Here is a 23,010-nt window from a genome sequence, read left to right as displayed (position 1 = left end):
ATACAGTATTTGTGTTTGAAATCTTCTCGTTAAAATGGGCATCTGTGGATATACTATGCACATTTATGTTTTTTTAACCATATAAAATCCCTCGTGTGGAGATTCCAACGTTAATGAATGCTACATAAATCAAAAGAAAAGATATACAGGATACTTACCACAATTAATTTTGAGGAAGTCCATTTTAGTGGGACCATACCAGAAACATGCTGTCATCTGGCAAAAAATGCCCAGTCGCAGCTATGTGGTAACACACATACACATACACACACACACACACACACACACACACACACATTCACAGTTATGTGATAACACACTCACACAAACATGCACTCATATTCACAGCTACAACTCACACGTTCACAGCCATGTGGTACCACACACACACATTCACAGTCATGTTGTAACACACACACACATTCACAGCCATGTGGTACCACACACACACACACATTCACAGCCATGTGGTAACACACACACACGCACACACATTCACAGCCATGTGGTACCACACACACACACATTCACAGCCATGTGGTACCACACACACACGCACACACATTCACAGCCATGTGGTACCACACACACACACACACACACACATTCACAGCCATGTGGTAACACACACACACATTCACAGTTATGTTGTAACACACACACACATTCATAGCCATATGGTAACACACACATAGTTACAGCTAGTGAAAACACTGAGTCTGGTGACCATTGCAGAAAATAACTAATAATAAATCACAAACATAATCACAGCTTCTCTATTTAAATAAATATTTATAATATAGATAACAATCATAGAGCCAATTGTCTCTCTACGGAGGGCAACCCATGTCACTCACAGGAGGTCAAAGGTCATGCTGCACTTTGGCAAGGTGTCCTGCTGTCCTCACATGGCAGACCTGTGAGTGTCAGCCAATGAGATGCGCTGGGGGGTATATTGGGGGAAACACCCCCTACAGAACATGACTGGTCCTGCATTTTCACTCCTGACCCCCACAGCTCAGTCTGTCGGTTCCGTTTGCCAGTGTTCACAGCTAAAATGTTTTGTATTCCCAGCTCTTCAGTTCACTGACACCAGGTCCCTTCCTCACATTGCGTACTTCTGTGTCCATTCCATAGCCAGTCGGTTGTACCTGAAAGGGACACAGTGGTCATTCTGTGTCACTGACCTCCAACACCAAAGGGGTTAAGAGGCCACACAACATGATTCTAGCCATATTCCCACCATAAAAACCAAAGCAGACATTTCACCTTTTAATTTTGCTCTGATTCTAATTTGCTCTGGACAAGAGCCTCTGGCAAATAAACATAAACAAATTACGTCAAATATTACAAACAATAAATGTATTCTGACTGTACAAGAACCACAAAGCAATCATTTGTGGACGTCCCCCATTTGCCTTTCTTCTGCAAATGCTGCTCTATTCCCAACCCAACAATGTACAACAACCGGGCTGAGAGCAGAGAAACCAGCATTTATCCAGAAGGTCACGGGTTCAAATGCTTCATAGACCTAAATCCAAGTCATACGCTGAATTCAAGACACATGGACTTGCATGTTATACACATTCTGTGGGAAAACTCGATGAGGGGAATGTCATGTCACCTAGCCCTGGAGAGGTCACTGAGCATGGGGACAGGTGAAAGAGCCAGAGCGGGCAGCGGGACGTCGCTCACTTCTCTCTGTCTGCCTTGTAGGTGTGGGCGATCTCTGGCACCAGTGGGTCGTCGGGGTTTGGGTCACACAGCAGCGAGCAGATTGACAGCAGGACTGCATCAGACCAAAGTACAGGTCCAACCTGAGGATGGCTTGGCACGAACGCTGACCTCCAAGACTGGGAGCAGCGACTGGGTCTTACCTTTGGAGACCGTGAGGGCTGGGGACCACTGGGATCGCAAGATATCCAGACAAATACTGCCATTGCTGTTGATGTTGGGGTGGAAGATTTTAGTGGTGAAGACCACCTGCACACAAAATGTACGAACTACTAAGGTATGACTAAATGGCCTGGTTAACAGGACACACTCTTAGCTTAGCAGAGACGTGGCCTCTTCACACCCATCTTACTTCAGCTGAGGTGCGGTTTGTGTATTAGTGTGACAACATGGTCATCTGACCTTCATCCTGTCAGGTGACATGGAACTCAACAACTATAATACAAATCCAAAGGGATGCAAAAATAAAAGAAAAAACAGATAAAAGGATTATTTTTATATTTTTTAAATAAAAAAAGAATATTTGAAATCTGTATTTAATCTATATTATAATTATTAAATGTATATTAAATCACGTTCAGTCTAGAGGTGGGAAGTAACGAAGTACAAACACTTCGTTACTGTACTTAAGTAGATTTTTCGAGTATCTGTACTTTACTTGACTATTTATTTTTGTGCAAACTTTTAACTTTTACTATGTACATTTTAGCACGGATATCTGTACTTTATACTCCTTACATTTTCAAATCAGGCTCGTTACTCTTGTTTTGTTTAATTTAACTGACGTTTATTACGGCATTTCGCCTTTTCTGAATCAATAATGTGCATGATCCAGACAACTTGACTGATTGGTTGAGGCTTAAAAACGTTTGTAAAGACGCACAGAAAAGTCAATCCCATTGGTGTATTCGTCTTTGCACATGACGCACAACACGATAGACACGATAAAGCGAGAGAGAGAAAGAGAGAGAGAGAACGAGAAACTAAAACCAGGCAGCAATTGGGTGGGAAAAGATGTCGTGATTTCATTGGAAAAAAGAAGCTTGAAAAAGAAAGTAGCTCGACGAAATGTCTAATAATACTGGTGGGAGTTTTAGCGGAGTCTTTCCCGACAGTATTCAACCTAAACGCTCCACTACCAGCCTCAACTGCGTGCGAGAGACTGTTCCGCACAGCAGGACTGATATTCACACCGAAAAAGGCACGCGTTGATTCCAAGAACTTTGAAAATCAGCTTCTTTTGAAGCTAAACAGAGTTCAGTCAGCTTTGCCCTAAAATGGTGGTTTGGTCCTTTGCAAGGGTACTTTATACCTTCATACTTTAAGTATGTTTTAGAGCCTGTAGTTTTCACTTTAATGAGTAAAAAGGTGAAGTCAATATTTCAACTTTTAGTAGCGTATTTTTAAAAACATGTATCTACACTTCTACTTGAGTGAAGAATGTATGTACTTTTGATGTCTGTGTTCAGTTGATTCACATTTCAAAGTGAAAACTTTCGTAGCATTTAAGTGATACTGAAGTGTCAGAAATTCTTATTCACACCTCTACGCATTGTTCTCTGTGGCTCTTCTCATCATTCTCCTCATCTCAAGCATGAATATCACCGCAAAAATACACGCCAGGACAGGGCACAGCACCTAGGGCCCAACGGGCGTTTGGAGTCGAAATTTCCTATTCCTCGTTGGAAATTTCAACTGGAACACTCCCTGTAGTCGGAGTTCGGACTTGGAAAGTCGGGGGAACCTCTGAAACCCCGACCTCAGAATTCTAGAGGACTGTGCCCTTAATCAACAGAAGTGAAAGCTGTGCATTAGCACTTTCATTTTATTTGCGGCTCATTAAATAAGTTGTACACAAAGTTGTGTCCATCCGCTATCTATGGACATTTTGCGACAGTGTTTTTATGTGCAAAATACCGCATAATCTATAGTTATCAACAGTTATTGCTAACAATGGCTAGCAATGAGCCTGACTAGAACTGGGGCCTGTTTCACAAAGCAGGATTTCTTGCTTAGCTGGATAATTTGTAGGATTTAAGGCAGTCTAGGCTTAAATGTAAGTGAATGAAGACAAAGGCCATTTAAACTGGGGTACCTTAAATCTGTCAAGTTGTGTGGCTAAGCAAGAAATCCTGTTGTTTGAAACAGGTCCCTGATATTGCTTAATGACTTTCTGACTTGCTGTACTGGAACGCAGTTAACTCATGTGTATGATGTCACTCCCAGCGCCGACTTTCGACCTCTGAGGTAAATGGAACACAGCATAACCCCCCCAACCCCTACTCACCTTTGGTGGTTTAAAAGGGTAATCCGTGGGGAAGTGTATAGTCAGGAAGAAGACACCACCCTGAAAGGGACTGTCATTCTGGTAATGAGACGAAAGAGAGAGAGAGAGAGAGAGGGAGGGGTCAGTCCACCAGGGATGAGGTGAACGGTACTGAAACACGTGAAATCAGGTTGCCATGGCGACGAGGGAGCCCACCTACCGGTCCCATGATGGTGGCCTGCCAGTGGAACACTGCAAAGTGATAAATGCAACATTAAATGTAATTTCCATCCATCCATCCATTTTCCAAACCGCTTATCCTACTGGGTTGCCGGGGGTCCGGAGCCTATCCCGGAAGCAGTGGGCACGAGGCAGGGAACAACCCAGGATGGGGGGCCAGCCCATCACAGGACACTAAATGTAATTTTTGCAGGTTAATATTAAAAGACTTGATGAACCCAGTCATTCCTAAAGGAACTGATGTTCCTGCTTGAAAATGCCTACCTAAGGCACACTGTTAGTTCTGCATTTAAATATTGTTTCTAAGTCTTCATATATGCAGATCATATATGGAATAGCATATTCCATATTCTGTTTGGTTGGCAGAGTCGGGAAATTCAGGTCCAGAGAGTAAAAGTCCAGACTGAGATTTTGTTTCAACCAACGAGTTGAGCGTAAAGAATCAAAGTCAACTGGTTGGTTGGTCTGGACTTTTACTTTCTGGACCTGAATTACCCGACTCTGTTGGATGGCACCTCAGTGATTTCTGTACACAGGGGTGACCCCGACACAGCAGACAGGCAATGAAGGTATGGAAGCACTTTCAACACAGTCAAGCCAACTTGGTATATAAGAGCGGGTGTCCTCAGTTCCGGCCTGCTTATACTTACAGTCCTCCCCAACCGGACCAGCTGAGCACTGCGCCGGAGGGTCACGCTGTAAATCCGTCAGCTCCTTGGCCAGGAGGAATGGGGGGTGATGGTGAAGGCAAAACACAAGTTACAGCAAAAAGAAAAAGCCCAGAAGGTCAAAATTAAGCCGAGTGCACATTCTAACCGCTTAGCTGCTTATCCAGTTAAAGCTTTACAGTTTCATGTTTTACCAGATTTATTCAGTTATGTCAGGAGCACAAAAAGGAAAGACACCTTCTGAAGGACACCTTCTGAGGTGTCCACACCTTCTGGGATCTGTGGCTCATACACCGAGATGCATTACACCAGGTCTCTAACTCTGTCCTGGAGAGCTAATGACTTCTGATTAGCTACACTGGCTCTCAGGTAAATACCAGGGACAGGTGTGGCTCATCAGAAGCCGGGTAGGATAGAAAACCTACTGGATAGTAGCTCTTGTTGGAGTTAGACTCCACCGAGTCCGTTGATGAGGAAAAGATGCACTCGTGAGGCCGAAGGATGGTTGTAAGTCCGCTCTCTTTATTTGTTGCACGGATCGATCCGGGAGCCTCGCTCAGGTGCACAAACAGTACATACCGAAGGAAGCTCAGCTCTCTATTGTCTGTGTCTGGCTTTTATACCCTGTTTAGGGCATCTGCTGTTCTTGTTGGTATCTTTCCACTCTCGTGACTTACAACTATGGTTTTGACAATGCTGGCGTTAGTACCCACACTCTTTTCCTTTTATCTTATCCTGTTATGTTGCAAAGTTGCAGCGTCAGCGACCCTCAGAGACCCCCTCCCTTGTTAGGCCCAGCAGGTCAAGCATAAGCATAATGTCACCATGACCTGATAATGCCCCTTCTGCTTTTCTAATTTTACTTACATTATGAGAAGGGCTGAGGCCCCCCTCTTCTTCCTGCCTGTGTTCCACTTTGTTCCCATTTCTTAGTGTGACAAAGTTTAGCACAAAGCCTGCCCCCCCTTCACTCTCCAGGACTGGAGTTGGAGACCTCTGCATTAAACCAACTCTGAAGGGCTAGTCTGTGTTTGGGTAGACTGTTAGAGAAGTCAATGAATTACAATGGAGCAATTCAGATACTTAGCTTCCACATGTAGATCTGTCCATAAAAACGGGTTTAAAAAATTAATTACTTAGGAAAACAGCAATAAATTAAAGGCGGCTTTCCTTTTGAGAATTGTGCTATGTGGAAAATATGACACCTCTCCTTAAACTTAAATCATGCCAGCTAATTGTCCAGCAGGACAAATTGTGTCAAGTTGTTAAGATTCAGAGCCTATACTTCAGAGCCGATTAAATGCAGCAATGATACTGCTATAGTCCAGGAGTGCTGTATTTCAATTTCAGAAGGTGTGTGCTTACGATCGGGGCTTCATTAATACTGTTAAAAATACACGCAGCTATGGCGAATGAAGCCCCATCTACCGCTCCATATTTGGCAACATTGACACCAGCGGTACTGTATTTAGAAAGCAGTGTGGGACTGACGCTCTCTCAGAGCCCCCCCGACTGATAACAGCCTAAGGGGGAGGGGATCCCCATCCCCACCAATAGCAGTGCGGGGTTTTTTCGACAGTCATTAAATGCAAGGATCTTCTTCAAAAGAAAACAACAACAATAAATAATAATAATATAAACAGAATGGGGGAAAAACAATCAAAAACCACTTCGGTTATGTGAGGCGTCTCACACCGCCCATCAATATGTCCTTGATAAGTTGTTACTCCTTATATTTGACATTCCGATGTTACGATGATGAATCGCGTTCCGTCCAATAACTAGAAATAGCGCCCCGCTGCTCATAGAAAACGAGGCGCCAAATGTCTACATCCGAAGAGGGAAATAACCATAGCATACGGAACACTCACCTTCTGAATTCGCTTTAGCGCCATTGCCCGTTTATGCAACTAACAAATGATGTTCTGCGGTTTACAGACAAAGTCCCGGTGCTTTCGAATATGACGGAGAAGTGCAATGCACATGGCTTTCGGGGTGCATGTGTCGGTGCATGTACAGCCCCCCTCCCTCTCCGTCTAGCGTCAGTAGTTTGTTGGATTAAGCAGCGCTCTCCACGCCCGGCGGGGATCCCTTGCCGTGCCCCACTTCCTCCACGTATCTCTTCTCCCGGTGCTGGCTGAAGGCCTCCGATAACGCCAGACAGTGCAAAAGAAAGCCGAGGCGACGAGCGGATGGATGGATGGATGGATGTGAACGAGGCGGAAAGGATGGAAGGGAATTGTAGTTTGTAAAGTGGCATTATTATTAGCCTATTATATATTCATTATTTAAAATGCTGCTGTAAAATTACATCCGCTGTATAAGTCGTGATGCTTTTTCATTATTATCCTGAGTTAGTTCACCTTAACATCCATTCATGGATTCGTTCACTTTCTCGCTCGCGGGAAGGTTCTCCTTGTATATTTATTAGACTGTCATGAAGACGTTTCATTTATGTTTGTTATTTATATATAATATCCATTCATTTTCTGAGATCACTTATCCTATTATTATCAGGGTCGCGGAGGCTCACAGAGGCAGGGAACAACCCAGGATGGGGTACGAACCCACTCACACACCTACGGGCAATTTGGCAAGTCCAATTAGCCTCAGCGTGTTTTTGGATTGTGGGGCGAAACTGGAGGAATACCCATGACGACATGGGGAGAACATGCAAACTCGTGGAACCCTGGCAGAGAATTTAACCCAGATCGCAGAGGCAACAGTGCTAACCACTGCACCACCATGCCGCCCCCTATATAAAACATCCATCCATTTTCCAAACCGCTTGTCCTACTGGGTCGCGGGGGGTCTGGAGCATATCCTGGAAGCAATGGGCACAAGGCAGGGAACAACCCAGGATGGGGGGCCAGCCCATCGCAGGGCACACTCACACACCATTTACTCTCACATGCATTCCTACGGGCAATGTAGCAAGTCCAATTAGCCTCAGCATGTCTTTGGACTGTGGGGGGAAACCGGAGTACCCGATGACATGGGGAGAACATGCAAACTCCGCACACATGTGACCCAGATGGAGATTCGAACCCGGGTCCCAGAGGTGTGAGGCAACAGTGCTAACCACTGCACCACCATGCCGCCCCTTACAGTGCTAACCACTGCACCACCATGCCGCCCCTTACAGTGCTAACCACTGCACCACCATGCCGCCCCTTACAGTGCTAACCACTGCACCACCATGCCGCCTCACCACAACATATCCATGTTGTTATATTTTCTATTGCTGGCGACAGTCAATTAGCAGATTCCATCATGCTGGCTTTGCCGTGTAAATATGTATGTGGTATTATAGATACTTGTTCTGTATCCGATTGTCATGTGTGCCCTTGCCTGTGTCCCCCGTGAATCCTACCGATCCTCGGCTGTCTCCAGTTATTGTATAACTACCCACCCTGTGTGTGGCTTAAGGACACGTGAGGATCGGACAGGATTCATATAAGTCATTTATATAAATTTCCCACCGTGTGGGTATCTTACATTCCGGCGTCTGACCCCCTTGTGGTTCCACTGTTCGATTTGGTTCTGTTTTCGTTGGGTGTCTGCATTGATCCTGCTAATGACCCAGTTAAAAAGCCGGGTCCTTCCTGATAACCAAGTTTACTCGTCATTTGCCACTCTTGCGATATCTTGGTCTGCCTGGCGCAACCAAAGGAAGGTACAACTGCGGCAGCGAGGGCAAGAAGGGATCAGCCGGTGTTCTGACGAGTTAGCTACATATCTAGACGTGCTATCGAGCCTTTCTGCCCATGTGGAGCTCCACCTTTTGGGGGTTAGGGCTATCGATTAGCACTACGGTAGCCTAACTCAACAAAGTAGCTCCACTCCACAGAGCACCGGCAAAAGAGTTGAGTCTGTTGTAGCCTTTTAAGGAATCTAAACTGTGAGATGTAGCAAAATCGTTGAACATGCCTTTTACTTGAACATTTTAAAACACCTTAAAAACTGTAGGTTGTGTTTTGTTTGAAAAAGATTGCACTCTTATTTATATTTGGCAAACTGCAGACCCAAAATTTCAATAAAAAACACATGCATAACAAAGTCCCCGTTCCTGGTCACTGGGCACATTTGGCAGTGAGCTTCTGCTTTCTCTGCCTCCAGACATCCTTATACTGCTTTCGGCGCGTGTGCATGATCTGGTTATGCCAGAAAGCGAGGACAAGCTGGCCGCTACCTCATCCATCCAAGCCTACTTCAGCTCCAAAGGCTTCGTTTTCCCGTAAATGGTGTACTGCATTTTCACTTTGAGCGCGAGCACGTCCCTTTCCTACAGAAGAGGATTAGGGCCACGTGAAATAAATTTCAGAGAATTCTGAGAAAAAAGCCAGAATTTTGAGAAAAATGTTGTAACCCTGTGGTTGAGTCAGCGGCTGGGCTGCAGGCCTTAGGTCACATGCAATACACCAAGAGTTCAGGGGCAAAAGTGGAAGTGGAGATGTTTGTGACTGGCAGCATTCCCACGAATTCGTGGAATTTCGGAGGAAGTCATTGCACGTTCGGAAGAGCAAAAGATAGGTGGAAAAGTAAATCTTGATTTTATTTTCATGCCAGCAGGTTTAACATTAGTAATAGCATTTGTTGCAAGCACTGTTTGCAAAAGTGGCTTTTTTACCTACCATGGTGGGTTAAATGACTGTAAACGCCAATGCTGAGGTGACATTCGTTCATGGGATGTCTGACAACCAATCATTTAAAGATTAGGCTCAAACTATAGCACTGGGGTTATTTTTCACTCTTTTTTGAGCAGAGAGCTCGATGCAGTCAGACCCTACAGCAAATGCTTTTTGAAGCTTCATTCGGCCATCACTAGTCTACGGTCCCTGATTTTGTTCATATAATTTTTACTTCAGTGGTATATCTGTTTTTTCATGCAGGATGAGCTTAATGAAGTTCACACACATGGAATCCGCACAGAATCAGGCTAAGAACAAGTGATGAACCTGCATCTGGCCGGCCAGCTCATGTATTTCCAGAGGATAGACTGAAACCCACTGACATGGAGGAGGTGAATTTGTGCAAAGACGAGTTCACCTCCAAAGGCCACTTTCCTGGTGATGAAACGGTTTTTGAACTGTGCTGTGTGCTGACGGAGGAGAATGGATGGGATGTTCCAAGAGATCAATTTGCTGCAGCTGATCTCTACATCTTGTTAAAAGAAGAAACATTTGACAAAATTAAAGACCAGTAACACACAAATCTCAGAAGGCCGAGAGAGTGACAATGTGTAACCTGTTTGGAAGCAGCAGATTTAATTTTCTGTAGATATTTAAAGTATTTGTCTTTCACGCATCTCTGACATGCCCCAAATTAGGGAAAGTTGCTGTTCGGCCGGATGTTTTTTGATTTAGTACAGATTCAAATGATTGAACTTCTAAAACAAACTTGAGACCACTGTATATGCATTCTCCACCAACTCTCCTGTTAGTGCCCCACCACTAGCCTTTGCCGGCTCTACGTCCTACCCCGATGAGGTCCCAGTCACACTCATTGAGCCTGTCTTGGTCTCCCAGGTCTGTCTGCTTCACTGCAGCTACTTAGGCTCCTAGCTCAGGGAAGGCTGCCTTCGCGTCCATGTGAGCTCTCTGTCCCTTCACTAGCACCCGGCTCCACAGAGGCCACTGCCACACCCAGCCCTCAGAGGGCCTCATCGCCTTTGCTCTCGATCCAAAGAGAGTCCTGGGTCTGCTTCGTTCACCACCTGGTGCCCCAGCTGTGCTCCGTCCACTTCCAAGTGTCTTGGCTCACACCCGTCCACCTTCAGGTGTCCCTGCTCAGACCCACTCGCTGCCTGGTGTCCCATTTCCGTCCTTCCTGTCTTCAGGCCTCCCGGGTTCTGTCCTGCCCGTCTTCAGGCCTCCTGGTTCTGTCCTGCTCATCATCAGGCCTCCTGGATTCACCTCGCTCATCCAGCTTGTTTCTTTTACTCAAAATTTCAATCTAAAAGGTTACATCTAAACATCATGATCAGTAATTCACAACAATCTCAAACTGATGCTAGTTTGTTCAAAAACCTCTGAGCTAAAGAAGGATCACATGGAGCCAACAGTAAGTTTTTTTTTTTTTTTATTAAAAAGTTAATTTCAGCTTTTTTTGCTTGGTTCTGTTACTGGAAATTCAGTTCCTGAAAAGTAAACCCACATTTTGCAATATTGAAAGTGAAGGAAAAGTTCTGTTACAGGCTGGAACTGTCCTGTGGGTTTTTAGTAAGTATGTTTTATTTTTATTTGTTGTTGTTACTGGTAAAAAAATTGCACGTATTGCAATCTTATTCTCTGGCTACTGGTGGATATATGAGCTGCTGGATTTAAAGGATTTTTATTTTTATAAATCTCAAATGGCTGGTAATACAGTTTTTCTCAATTGCTTTGTAGCATCTTTCAAATGATAATTATTAACATTTGCAAAACAGCAAGTGTAATCCGCACACCATAATGTCACTTCTGCACAGCAGGACATCATTTCTCATTGCTTCACACAATTTTCCAAATGTTTTAGCACATATATTCTTTTTTACATATATACCAATGGTGGGGTGGGGTGGGGTGGGGTGGGGTGGAATGGGGTGGGGTGGAATGGGGTGGGGTTAGCACTACTGCCTCACAGCAAGAAGGTCCTGACTTCAATCCCTGGTCCTTTCTGTGTGGAGTTTGCACGCTCTCCCCGTGTTTGTGTGGGTTTTCACCAGGGGCTCCGGTTTCCTCCCACAGTCCAAAGGTGTGCAGGATATGCTGATTGGTGAGTCTAAACCTGCCCTGTGTGAGTGTGTGTTCCCTGCGGTGTGTTGGGGAATGCCCAGGGTTGGTTCCTGCCTGTTCTTGAGATAGCCTCTGCGACCCTAGTGGGGACCAAGCGGTCATGATGATGATGACGGATGCCAGTGGTTTTTGTACAAATTTCATTTGGCATAATTTTCAGTTGCTTTAGTTTTGTTGGTCATACTGGATTATGTAATTTCCCAATGTAATAATTTTACACCCTAAACTATATATGTATGTGTTCATCATGTTTACCACCTCATGCAAAACAGTTAACCCAAATTTCCTTTCAAAATCATTTGAAATATATTCCATAAATTACAGTGAAATGGCATCACTGTGTTTTTGGTTCCCACGGTACATGATTTTGTTGTTTTTTTTTTTTTGTTGCCATTTTACTGTTTTTTGTGCTATACAGTGCGGTGTCCGCTATTGTACTTTTTTGTTCGCTATTGTACTGTGTCTTGAGATCTGAAGGAGTTACATGTGAATGCGAGCGCTTTTTCTTGCCAGTGAATGTTACGCACTGTAACACAGAGCCTTGCAATGTTGAAAAGTGTGTCTTTGCCAAGAATAAGTATCAATTTGCTAAAGGAAAATGATCAGTCAGTGACAATGAGAAAGTGGGAAGCGACTGTCGTTCGGATTGGGGCACTAGGGAGCAACAGACAACAACATATTTATGTTTATATAGCGCATTATCACAACATTACATCGTCTCAAAGCGCTTTACAGCATCCTCACCCAGAGCCCCCAGTGAGTAAGCCATAGGCGACAGTGGCAAGGAAAAACTCCCTAGAAGGAAGAAACCTTGGGAGGGACCAGACTCAAAGGGGGAGCCCAACCTCCAGGGGCCGGCAGGGAGAGTCAAATAGAGAGATGGTTAAGTGCCAGAGATGGGGAAGCGCCAAGTCACATTGTCCCAATCATAAGATGTAAGCAGACTTACACTGACATAATGACAATATATCTAAGCATTTTCACTCTCATGGCTAAAACGATGCTGATTGAAGTTTTAATTTTGGTGGCACTGACTAATTCATTGGTGGAATTCTTTAACATGAGTTAATTGTTTTGGGTGAGTTACATGCTTTAGCGGCTGACCTACAGTATTGTGCCACATGCATAATCTGTTTTGTGAAATGCGCTTATAGTCTTGAAAATGATAAATATGTTTCAGGAAATGTGTGACGGTTTGCACACGGGAAAGGAGGACACTTGCGTGATTTCGGGTGAGGTGGGCTGGTTTTATTTTGGGGAAATCCAAACTGAGATAGTAAAACTGGGTCCGAAACATAAGGCGAGTCGAGGGGAAGGCGATGGTCAGTCGATGCGTGTCATTCAGCAGAGGGGCAAGAGAGAGACAGTGATCGGTAGGCTGGTGGAGGCTGGGCGATCATCAGGTTCTGGGAGTTCTTCTTTCCTCTTAACTCTGTGCTACTCTGTCATTTCTGCTGAACGGGGAAGCGAACGTGGAAGATTCGTGGATGTTTGGTAGAGTCACTAAAAATGGTAATATGTGCTTCTGTAGTTGAAAACCCAGGCGTGTCCAATCCTGCTCCTACATGTTCGACTTATGACAATGTAACAGACACTCAGTTTACTTTTTTTGAGTGTGAAGAGCTACCACCCTGCAGAGCTTAGGTACAGCCCTAATTTAACACACCTGATACACAGGAGGATCGGACGAGCAGGTCATCACAGTCCCAAAGGGAATAAACTTTGCGAATGGGATTCGCATCTTGTAACGGTACAGTATGTGCATAAAAAGGAAAGCAGATGTGCGAAAAAATCGTGGATGCAAATAAGTTGCAATGAAATTTCCGCGAATCTGTGAATCTGCGAATCACGAGGCCCGAATGCTCGAGGGCTGACTGTACACACTTTGCTAATAATTCTGTGCACAGTGTAAGTCTCGTATGCTGACGAAGACAGAACTGTCTCTGAAAGGTATTATTACACATTATGAACACTGTTATTAGGACCTTGCCTATAAGATAACACTGCGTAATGCTTGTTTATTTGCCAGCAGGGACAATGGCCGCACTGGTAGGACGCCTGAGTGCCCTGAGGGTGATGGTCCTTGTCTCACTTCTGAGTCAAACAGCACAATTTGGTAAGATGCCCAGATTTTTATCAAAAAGGCTGGAAACGTTCATTTTTCACATGTTATATTTGAGCTGTTTGTATCCAACAGACAGGCCCTAACATGAAAAAAAAAAAGAAAATTCTGAAACTAATATTTTGCGTAAAATTAAAAGGCATGTGACTGTAAAATTGTTCAGATTTGAAATAATTTGTTCTATTTCCTTAGGATTCGATGAGATAGAATGGGATGAGTTGAGACCCGACGTGGCTTTGCTGCACAGACTGATGGGGCTGCCTGACCGAGTCGTACATCAAGCTCCTGCACATTTGAAATCCAGCAGAATGAAAAGAGATGTACCGACCACATCCACGGCATTCTTCAAGGATCTATGGAAATGTCAAAATCTTACTGAGTGTGTCATTCAGAACGAGCAGGTATTAAGAGCACGGCGCCTTTATTAGCATTATATTCATTGCGCAAATATCCTGAGCACAGCTATTTATCTCTCCAGTAGAGAAAAATAGCTAGGAAGCTAGTCAATTCGATTTATTTTTATATAGCGCCTTTCACAACCCAAGTCATTCCAAGGTGCGTTACATGGGTGTGTTGTGATACATACAGATAGACCAATAGAAAAACAGGGAAAGGGGAAGAAAAGGAAATAAAAGAAAGAGCCAGGTGACAATGGAGGAGAGGAACCAAAAACCCCCCACCCATGGAGAAAAAAACCCTGGGGGTCCGAGGTTAACTGGCTGCCCAGGCACCCCTGGGCATGATAACATTATGGAAAAAGAAAGAATGTGTTTTATCGCTTTATATGACAGTCTGGAATGTGCACTTCAATTGTGTCTCAATTGTTTGATTTAAAAATTTAAAGTAAGGAGCAGAGGGGAAAATCAAGTTAAAACGTGTCTTTGTCCCAAACCTTATGGAGGGCACTGCATCGGACAAGCAAACCAGAAGAGTTGCTGGAATACAAGTCAACATATCCGGCACTATTTTCACTCAGTTTTAGAATGTATGAAAACTGGTCAAGATTACCCTGAACTAAAATTAAGAATTTGAAATTGATGTATGTAATAACTCCTGTAAATATCATCTTATTTTTATGTACTAGAACTTCAGAAGATTTATGAAAGAAATTGAGAGCAGCAAGATTGAAGATAAACTCGTTTTGGCATCACAGCTGTCTTACACTTACCAAAATAAGCTCATACTCATCATGGACCAGGAGATGGACATTCTTCAGAGGGCACAGCAGGAGTACAGTGAAGATCCTCATTATTCCATCAAGGTTGATAAAACATGTATAGAAAATTACTCCTGTACCCCAACTGCTGTCAGTACCACAATTGTTAAGATATTTGGCAGGACCTCTGACAGTGGAGACACCCTGTCTGGTTATTCTGGCTCAGCTCTTGCAACTCAGATTTTGAGGTCGAAGCTGGTATCTGCACCAGTATTCTCCATTGATGGTAACACCAGTGCTGTGTTTCAGTACAACTTCATGAGGATTTTTAAGCCAAATGGTATTACTCCTGTCCTGGAGATAGCAAACCAAAATGATCATATTTACCAAGTTATGGATCAGAGTGGCAAAACTACTAGGTTACAAGTCCCAAAGAGACCTGCAGATCACACCACTCAGTATGACTGGCAGAACATCCTGATCATGGAGGATGATCCCACAGTTCGAAAGATGGCCACCTTTCTGTATGAAAAACACCCAACTGTGTCTTCTGTCTACGTTCTGGAGAATCAGAAACCCAAACTGATCAAAGGTGACGCTGTACCATTGTCTCAGGACAGCAGACTTGTGCTTGTTGGACATGGAAAAAGAGATGGTACAGAAATGAAGATGGGGGGATACAGGAGCAAGGAGGTGGCTGAGATCATCTCACACATGAACAGAGATGGAGACCACATCAAAACCATTAGTATGGTGGCCTGTGAGTTAGGGTCAGATAAGGTGTTCATTAGCAACTTGCTGAAGGACCTCCATGCCAGGTCCATCAAAACAAAATTACATCTGAAGAGATCTCTGTTGCAGGTTGGTCCCTCTGGGAAGAAGATAACAGTGGAAATAACCCCTGATGGAATAGTATATAGACAGAAAGATCACAACATGAAAGTAGTGGCTTGGCTTGACAAAAATGAAGAAGTAATTATAGAAGTTCAATCCAGTGAAAGAGGAGAACCAATTTTTCCAGATGAACATAACTTTTTAATTCTTGGTGATGAAGAACACTGGCCCACACATCCAAGAAAATTTGTTCAGAATGATGCACGAGAAGATCACACCACTGACCTTGAAGCTTTATCCTGGGCATTTTTCCATAAAAAAAAGAATGAAGACTTAATCAATTTACTTACACATCCGACCCGTCGGTCAGAAGATAAATATTTAATAAGTGCTGCTAAAATAAAAAAGGATGGGAAGGTGTTCAAACAAGAGGACGTTCGAGAAAAGGATTGGCTTAATTCCGATAAAGATATCAATAAAGTTCTTGATAACTGCTATGAAATAAAGTCTAGTAACGACATCATGAATATTATTACCCACTATACGACCTTCAGTAAAAATGACAAGACAGGGTCATATCTGATGTTGCATGATTGGATTTTTCAGATTGCACATGGAAATATTTATGTTTTTCCTGTTGGGAAAAGACTTAGTAACAATGAGAAAGGGGTTATTAAGAAAGAAAATGAAATTAAAAACTGCATTTATGAACAATCTGGCAAAGAACAATACAAGTTCATGAAGAGTACAATTACAAATTTTGAAGATGGTAAACAATTATATGCAAAATATGCTAGAGAGACGCTTCAAGGTACCTACATTAAAGGTTCAAATGATCATAATATGGAGGCGTGGTTTGGCACATACTTCACAGCATCAGTTATATCTGAATCTTCTAGAAATTTTCGTACATTCCCTGCCATTCTGATGGCTCTGGACATGAGCCAAAACTCTGACAATAATATCAGAGAAAAGGGACTCAAAGCCCTGTTTGAAGAGCATCCAATGGCAGGAGGAGGGACTTGGATTTCACCAGAAAAAAGAGGGTTTTTTGGATCAAGCACAGTCACAGGAAGATATGACAAGACAAGTAATCTAAGGAAAGTGACAAGTGCTGAAGAAAACATTTATTCATCATGGTCTAACAACAATGAAGGAGAGGATAAAATGATAGAACGCCTGCTTCAGCTTGTACCTCTAAATGACAATGGACAAAGCGAGTTGGTTAAGCAAAATTTCAAGGATGATTTTAAAAAATTCAAACAAGAAATTAACCAAAACCAACCACATGTTTTGGGAGGATCAGATGATGGACGTGTAACATCCCAGGATATGCAGTTAGCTTCTGAAGTAGAACATTCCCTTAAACTATCCTCACATTACTCCAGGTCATCTAATCTACTCAGTGACCGGATTGAGAGTCAGTGGAAAGGAAGTTTTGGTGAAACGTTGGGTGGACTTAAAGTGGATTCACACAGTGTTAGAGTAGAGGATGGAAAATTTCACTGTCTCCTACAATATGAGAATTATCCCAGACCACTTGACTATAGCGTGGCATTGCCTGAAGAGGCCCAGCGTCACATGGAGACATTTCAGAAAAACATGAGAGATGTTTCTGAAATTAACAGTCCTGATCCAACCAAAATCCACAAGAGTCCTGAGCACTTGGAGCGTATGGGGAAAATAGTGGGAACCGTAGGACTGATGTTGGGAATGCAGGGTGCTGTTCGCGCCTTTGAAACAGGAGACATCAAACATGGAGTTATGGGAACCTTGCAGACAACCCATGGAATCACACAAATGGCTTTGGCTGCACTAGCAAAGGCTTCGGTAACTTCAGAAACGAAAGTTATGAAAGTTATGAAAACTTTAATAAAGAGTCGAGCTGGAAGATTTACAATGAATGTTGTTATGCCACTTGCTGGAATTGGATTTGGCATTTACAATGTTTTAGAAGACCTTCAGAGAAACGATACTCTGCGAAATGTTGATTTAGGCTTAGATCTACTCATTTTAGACCTTGATATTATTGAATATGCCCAACCAGAACTGGCACCAATTATAGCTCCAGTAAACTTAGCGTTAAACATAATAAGAATGGGAATTGATTACATTTATATCAGTATCCAGAATGAATTAGCAAATCTACCACAGAACGCTGGAACGCTGCTCAAAATTGAAGCTGTTTTCAAAGGACTTATAGAGGGAGAAAATTATTTAACCCTTGATGTGCTAAACTTTTTTTACACAATCCCTTACCATGAGATTGAGAAAGGACGTAGGCTTGTTCAAAACATTGCAGACTACCATAAATATTATAGCTTTCATGAGGTACAGGGAAGAAAGACTATTGATTTTTCATCAGGTAACAGTTCTTGGAATAGTGGGAGCATCACATTCTGTCTTGCTGAGGAAGGATCTTCTGAATTCTGTATGGAAAACTTTGTATCCTCAGATGAAATTCTTGGGAAAAAATGCTGGAAAATTGAGACAAAAGGAACAAGTGATATAGTCCTCGGCACTGGAGAATCACATTATTTAACATACACTGAGATAACGCTGAAAATGTTTTTACTTATACCAGTTGACCAGATGAGTGTGGTGTCTGGTTATAAAACTTTGTCAGACACGCGGTATGGATCATATTACGGAAATGATAAAGAAAACAATTTTTTTGCCATTCAGTCAAGTAATGATGCTTATGCTATGGAGGTCATGTTGGATTATTACTACAAGCTTTATGGAAAGAAAGGGGGTGATTCGTTTTATTTAGGACCTCAGAGGAGCCATGTAGAGGGACAAGGGGGGAGAGACATTTACATTATTCCTGAGACTGGGGGAAACACTCATATAAACAATTATGCTCCAGATATGGCTACTGATTTACTCATTCTCAGTGTAAACTACTGTGACATATCAGTAACAAAATCAGGAAATGACGTTATTTTGCAATATTTAACAAATCACAATGTAAGAATACTAAACTGGTTTCTGGGAGAGGAGTACCGTCACCTAAACATGATGTCAGCTGATGGTGTCTTGTTCGACATCCACCCCACTGTCATTTCTTCCGTTAAGCTTATTGCTCTAGGCGTGAACAAAATGTCCAAAACTCAGGGTCAGAGAGTAAATGCATTGGAGCCTCTGCTACTCAGTGTGACCAACATCGTGGGCTCTCCTCAAAATGATTGGCTAATTGGAAACTTGCAGAAGAATGTGATTGAAGGTGGTGGTGGAACCGACCACATGAAAGGAGGAGAGGGAGAGGACATCTATGTGGTGAATGAAAACTCAGTGGTTTACATTGAGAATCATTCTCATGATAAAGAAACTGATATGTTGATTACAGACACAAAACTTCATGATTTTAGAATCAAAGTACAAGGAAATGATTTAACTCTTATGGCACAAAATCAGAAAATGCTTGTCACTCTGGTAAATTGGTTCCGTTTCGACGCAGACCGTCATCTTCTAGTGGTTGCGAAGGATTTGGTGACTTTCACCATCTCTGAGGACAAGGCTGCCTGCAGAAAGTCTGACCTTTTCGAAAGCAAGTGCATCTTGAGCCAAGTTATTGATTACAGTAAATCGAAAATTTCCCTTGAAATAGACATGCAAAGTGATGAGGCATTACAGAGTGTAACCGAGGTCTATGGTTCAGACTTAGATGATACCATCAAGGGCAATGCAAAACGCAACAGCATTATGCCTGGACAGGGAAACGATTTCCTTCAGGGATTAGGAGAGGAGGATTGGTATGTAGTGACTCCAGGCCATGGTTTGAAGACCATTGACAACTACTCCCCAGACACTATAGTAGATACACTGTTCTTAAGAGAAAGATATGAGTTCATCTTTTGCATATGTGAAGAAGTACACCTTTCAATATATATAAATTACACCAAAGAAGTCCTGTTGAAAGGCTGGTTCAATTCAAAACAGTCACAACACCTTCAAATCCAGTCTGCTGATGGGATAACATTTAAACTCATAGACGATCTCAGCCAATGCGGAGGTCGACTTATGTTCCCACAATCTGTTGATTACAGGAATAGAGCAATAGGGCAGATCATGCGCATGGAGGACGAAGAGTTTGCCACAGTGGTGGAAATGTATGGGTCCTCTGGTCTTGACTTCATGGTTGGAAATGATAACGACAATTTGTTGGACCCCTTCACAGGAGGTGGGCAAATGATGGGAAAAGAGGGAACTGACCGCTACGTTGTGAAACCTGAATATGGGATGGATCTCTGGATTGATAACTTTGCATTGGATGAGAAGGTGGACACTGTGCTGTTCAAGGCAGAATTCCTCTCTGGCCACTTCACAGTTGAGTCTGAGGAACATGACATACTGGTAAGCACCACTGAAAAAGGGCAGAAAATGCAAGTTCGGCTAATCAATTACAGAAATGGACGTCAAAATCAACATCTAAGTTTCCAGAGTCACGATGGAGTATCTTTCAGGGTGAGGTCTCCAGTTAGACAGAACAGTGAAAAAGCACCGACTCCTTGGATCGAGCCGTACAAGGTGAAGCTGGTTGAAAAACAGACAGACTGCCGAATAGATCTGAGCTTGCATGGCAGCCTCTCCACTGTTCACACAGTGCAGGGCTGTCTCAATCAGAGTAATCATATCCTGGGTAACAGGATGGACAACGCACTCTTTGGTGGCATGAAAGACGACGCCCTAGAGGGAGGTCCAGGACATGACACCTTGATTGGTGGACAGGGCAGTGACATCCTGATGGGGAACTCTGGGGATGACACTTTATATGGAGATGAGGGAAATGATACCATGCTGGGGGGCTCAGGAGCTGATGTCTTTGTCCCCGGGCTTGGAGCAGATTTGGTGGATGGGGGCTCGGGCAGAGACACTGTGTTGTACCTGGGAGATCACAAGAAAGGTGAAGGGGTTTATGTCAACCTGCAGACCGGTGAATGCCGACAGGCAGATGCTGAGGGAGACGTACTCAAGGACATTGAAAATGTGATTGGCACTATTTACTCAGATGTGCTTATTTCAGGCTCAGAGTCAACTCTGCTTAAAGGCTCAGATGGCGATGACATCCTGGTATCTGTCAATGGGGACGATTACTTGGTTGGAGGAGAGGGTCAAGACATCTACCTGTTAGTTTCTCCTAATGGCCTGCTGACTATTAACAACTGTGCCGATGATAATTCCACAGATATCTTGTACCTTGACTTCCTGTCTCAGGATGATGCAGTAGGCTGCTCACAGACAACTAGTTGGCTGTCTCTGACTTTCAGTGGGTCTGATGGTTCAGTGGTTGAGGTGAGACTGATGGAATGGCATAACAGCAGCGATAAATGCGGCCATTTGACACTAATCCTCAGGGAAGGAGCGACGTCTATTGATAAACTACAGATCTGCCAGCATAACGACATGTTCATTTACTTGGTAAGAGCAGTAGCAGTTGCCACAGTTGCTATAGCTGCAGTAGTTCATGTGATAGGAATACTTTTATCCTTCCTTAAGTGTGTCCGCAGAAATAACGAGGTGATCGGTCAAGGAAGGCCAGTTAATAATGAGGGAGAGGCCGGTCTAGAGAGTTCTGAGGATGTATCAGACCCTTAGGCTAAATTCTGGACGGAGATAAAACACATCAGTGATGCATCACCCTGGAAAAAATCTTGTAAAATTTATGGTAAATTATTGCCAAAAAAGTTGACAATGAATAATTCTAAATGTAGAATAATTTGCCATGAACAATATTTGTGTTTTACTGTCACAGAAAAAAAGTAATTTTCAGCTTTCAGATTATTCTGTTTACTGCATTTTCTTGTAATTCTCATTTATACCCGGTAATACCCTGTAATTTCACATTTTCCTGTAATTCTCATTTATACCCGGTAATACCCTGTAATTTCACATTTTGCTGTAATTCTCATTTATACCCTGTAATACCCTGTAATTTCACATTTTGCTGTAATTCTCATATATACCCTGTAATACCCTGTAATTTCACATTTTGCTGGAATTCTCATGTATACCCTGTAATACCCTGTAATTTCACATTTTGCTGTAATTCTCATATATGCCCTGTAATTTCACATTTTGCTGTAATTCTCATTTATACCCTGTAATATCACATTTTGCTGTAATTCTCATTTATACCCTGTAATACCCTTTAATTTCATATTTTATTAATACTGTAATCTTTATTTACATTAAATTCCAGTAATTTCATTTACTAATTGCCAATAAAGTACTGTAAAAAGGGAAGGGGTTTCTCTATGACTTGGGTTGGTAGTAGCGTTTGGGGGGTCAAGGAGTCCGATGTTAGTGGTTTATGGTAGTATATTGTGTGAAGTTTATTGAATTGGCGGACTACACATCCCATCATCCCCTGCGTACCACAAAATAACAGTCCATGCTTAGTGTGCTGTTTGGTTTATTTCTTTCTTTATACAAGGCAATAACTTAGAGCTGTGAGGTACCCACTGTTCTAGTTTTATCCATCGGCCATTGTAAAGGGAGAACTTGGGTAAATCAGCAGAAGTGTCTCACCAGGCTCTCACCAGCTTCCACCCCGGTTGCTGTTTCCTCTGGTCCCTCGGCATATGGGTTCCCTGCGGAAGCGCGCGCTGCCTGGGGAAGGTTCCCTTATAGCCCAGGGTGGAACAGGGGAAGGTGAAGGTTTGGCACAAAGGGGGGGGGGGGGGGGAAATAGGTGAAAGAGGTTGTTTGTTCTTGCTTTTGTTGTGTGAGGTGGGATGTTCTGTGTGAAAGAGCAGGGGACGTAATGCTTAATGGCCAGCTATTATGATGTGTTCGATGTTAAATGTATGTGTTGTAATGTATGTTGTTAGTACATGAAACTCCAACTGGTTTCCCCTTGTCGTTGGGCTGTCCCAATTAGTTTAATGGGAAGCCGTATATAAGGGCAGGGGATTAGAGTAAAAAGGTGGTTGGTGCTCTTTCTTTTGGTCTAATTGTTGTTTGTTTTTATTTTTATTTTATTTTTGTTCTTTTTGTCATGCTGTGGCCTGTGTGGATTATGGGCATGTCAAGGCCAAGAGAGAAAAGTAACAGCTTGAGGTGAGGCTGGAAAGGCCCCATGAAATAAAGCTACCTTTGTTCTGAGGCCTACTGCGTTTGTGCCTGGTTTCTCCCCATTTGTATACTGGGTTGTTTGCATTCCCTCAATAAGGCAGGGCCTGTCCAGCTCTTGCCTTTTTCACAAGTACGATAAA

At 43.1% G+C, this 23,010-nt stretch overlaps 2 protein-coding genes across 13 annotated transcripts; one reads left to right on the top strand and one right to left on the bottom strand.

Annotated features, from left to right (window-relative positions):
- Nucleotides 1–772: 772 nt before the first annotated feature.
- On the bottom strand, nucleotides 773–7,112 carry LOC125746852 (ubiquitin-conjugating enzyme E2 D4-like). Of its 8 annotated transcripts, none has more exons than XR_007399077.1 (8): nucleotides 6,780–7,111; nucleotides 5,776–5,948; nucleotides 4,891–4,954; nucleotides 4,221–4,252; nucleotides 4,022–4,099; nucleotides 1,878–1,983; nucleotides 1,625–1,789; nucleotides 773–1,151 (listed from the first exon to the last, which is right to left on the bottom strand). XR_007399077.1 is itself a non-coding variant. In XM_049021413.1 (8 exons), the coding sequence occupies exons 2-8, from the start codon at nucleotides 5,908–5,910 to the stop codon at nucleotides 1,084–1,086; spliced, it is 597 nt and encodes a 198-aa protein (XP_048877370.1). In that variant the 5' UTR covers nucleotides 5,911–5,948; nucleotides 6,780–7,112; the 3' UTR covers nucleotides 773–1,083. The 8 variants fall into 8 exon arrangements, 6 of the variants coding, with proteins under 6 accessions (XP_048877370.1, XP_048877371.1, XP_048877373.1 ...); XM_049021413.1 differs by having other exon boundaries at nucleotides 1,696–1,789; nucleotides 1,878–2,003; nucleotides 6,780–7,112; XM_049021414.1 differs by having other exon boundaries at nucleotides 1,696–1,789; nucleotides 6,780–7,109.
- Nucleotides 7,113–11,049: 3,937 nt separating this feature from the next.
- Nucleotides 11,050–22,219, top strand: LOC125746798 (uncharacterized). 5 transcript variants are annotated; one of them, XM_049021267.1, is made up of 4 exons: nucleotides 11,050–11,129; nucleotides 13,711–13,797; nucleotides 13,996–14,204; nucleotides 14,888–22,219. In XM_049021267.1, the coding sequence occupies exons 2-4, from the start codon at nucleotides 13,719–13,721 to the stop codon at nucleotides 21,389–21,391; spliced, it is 6,792 nt and encodes a 2,263-aa protein (XP_048877224.1). In that variant the 5' UTR covers nucleotides 11,050–11,129; nucleotides 13,711–13,718; the 3' UTR covers nucleotides 21,392–22,219. The 5 variants fall into 5 exon arrangements, with proteins under 5 accessions (XP_048877224.1, XP_048877225.1, XP_048877222.1 ...); XM_049021268.1 differs by having other exon boundaries at nucleotides 11,088–11,129; nucleotides 13,714–13,797; XM_049021265.1 differs by lacking the exon at nucleotides 11,050–11,129 and adding an exon at nucleotides 11,565–11,661.
- Nucleotides 22,220–23,010: the final 791 nt, after the last annotated feature.

Source organism: Brienomyrus brachyistius, chromosome 7 (genome assembly GCF_023856365.1).
Source record: "Brienomyrus brachyistius isolate T26 chromosome 7, BBRACH_0.4, whole genome shotgun sequence".
NCBI classification, from domain to species: domain Eukaryota; kingdom Metazoa; phylum Chordata; class Actinopteri; order Osteoglossiformes; family Mormyridae; genus Brienomyrus; species Brienomyrus brachyistius.
Note: the sequence above shows the minus strand (reverse complement) of the source record. Positions and strands in the feature narration are given on the sequence as shown.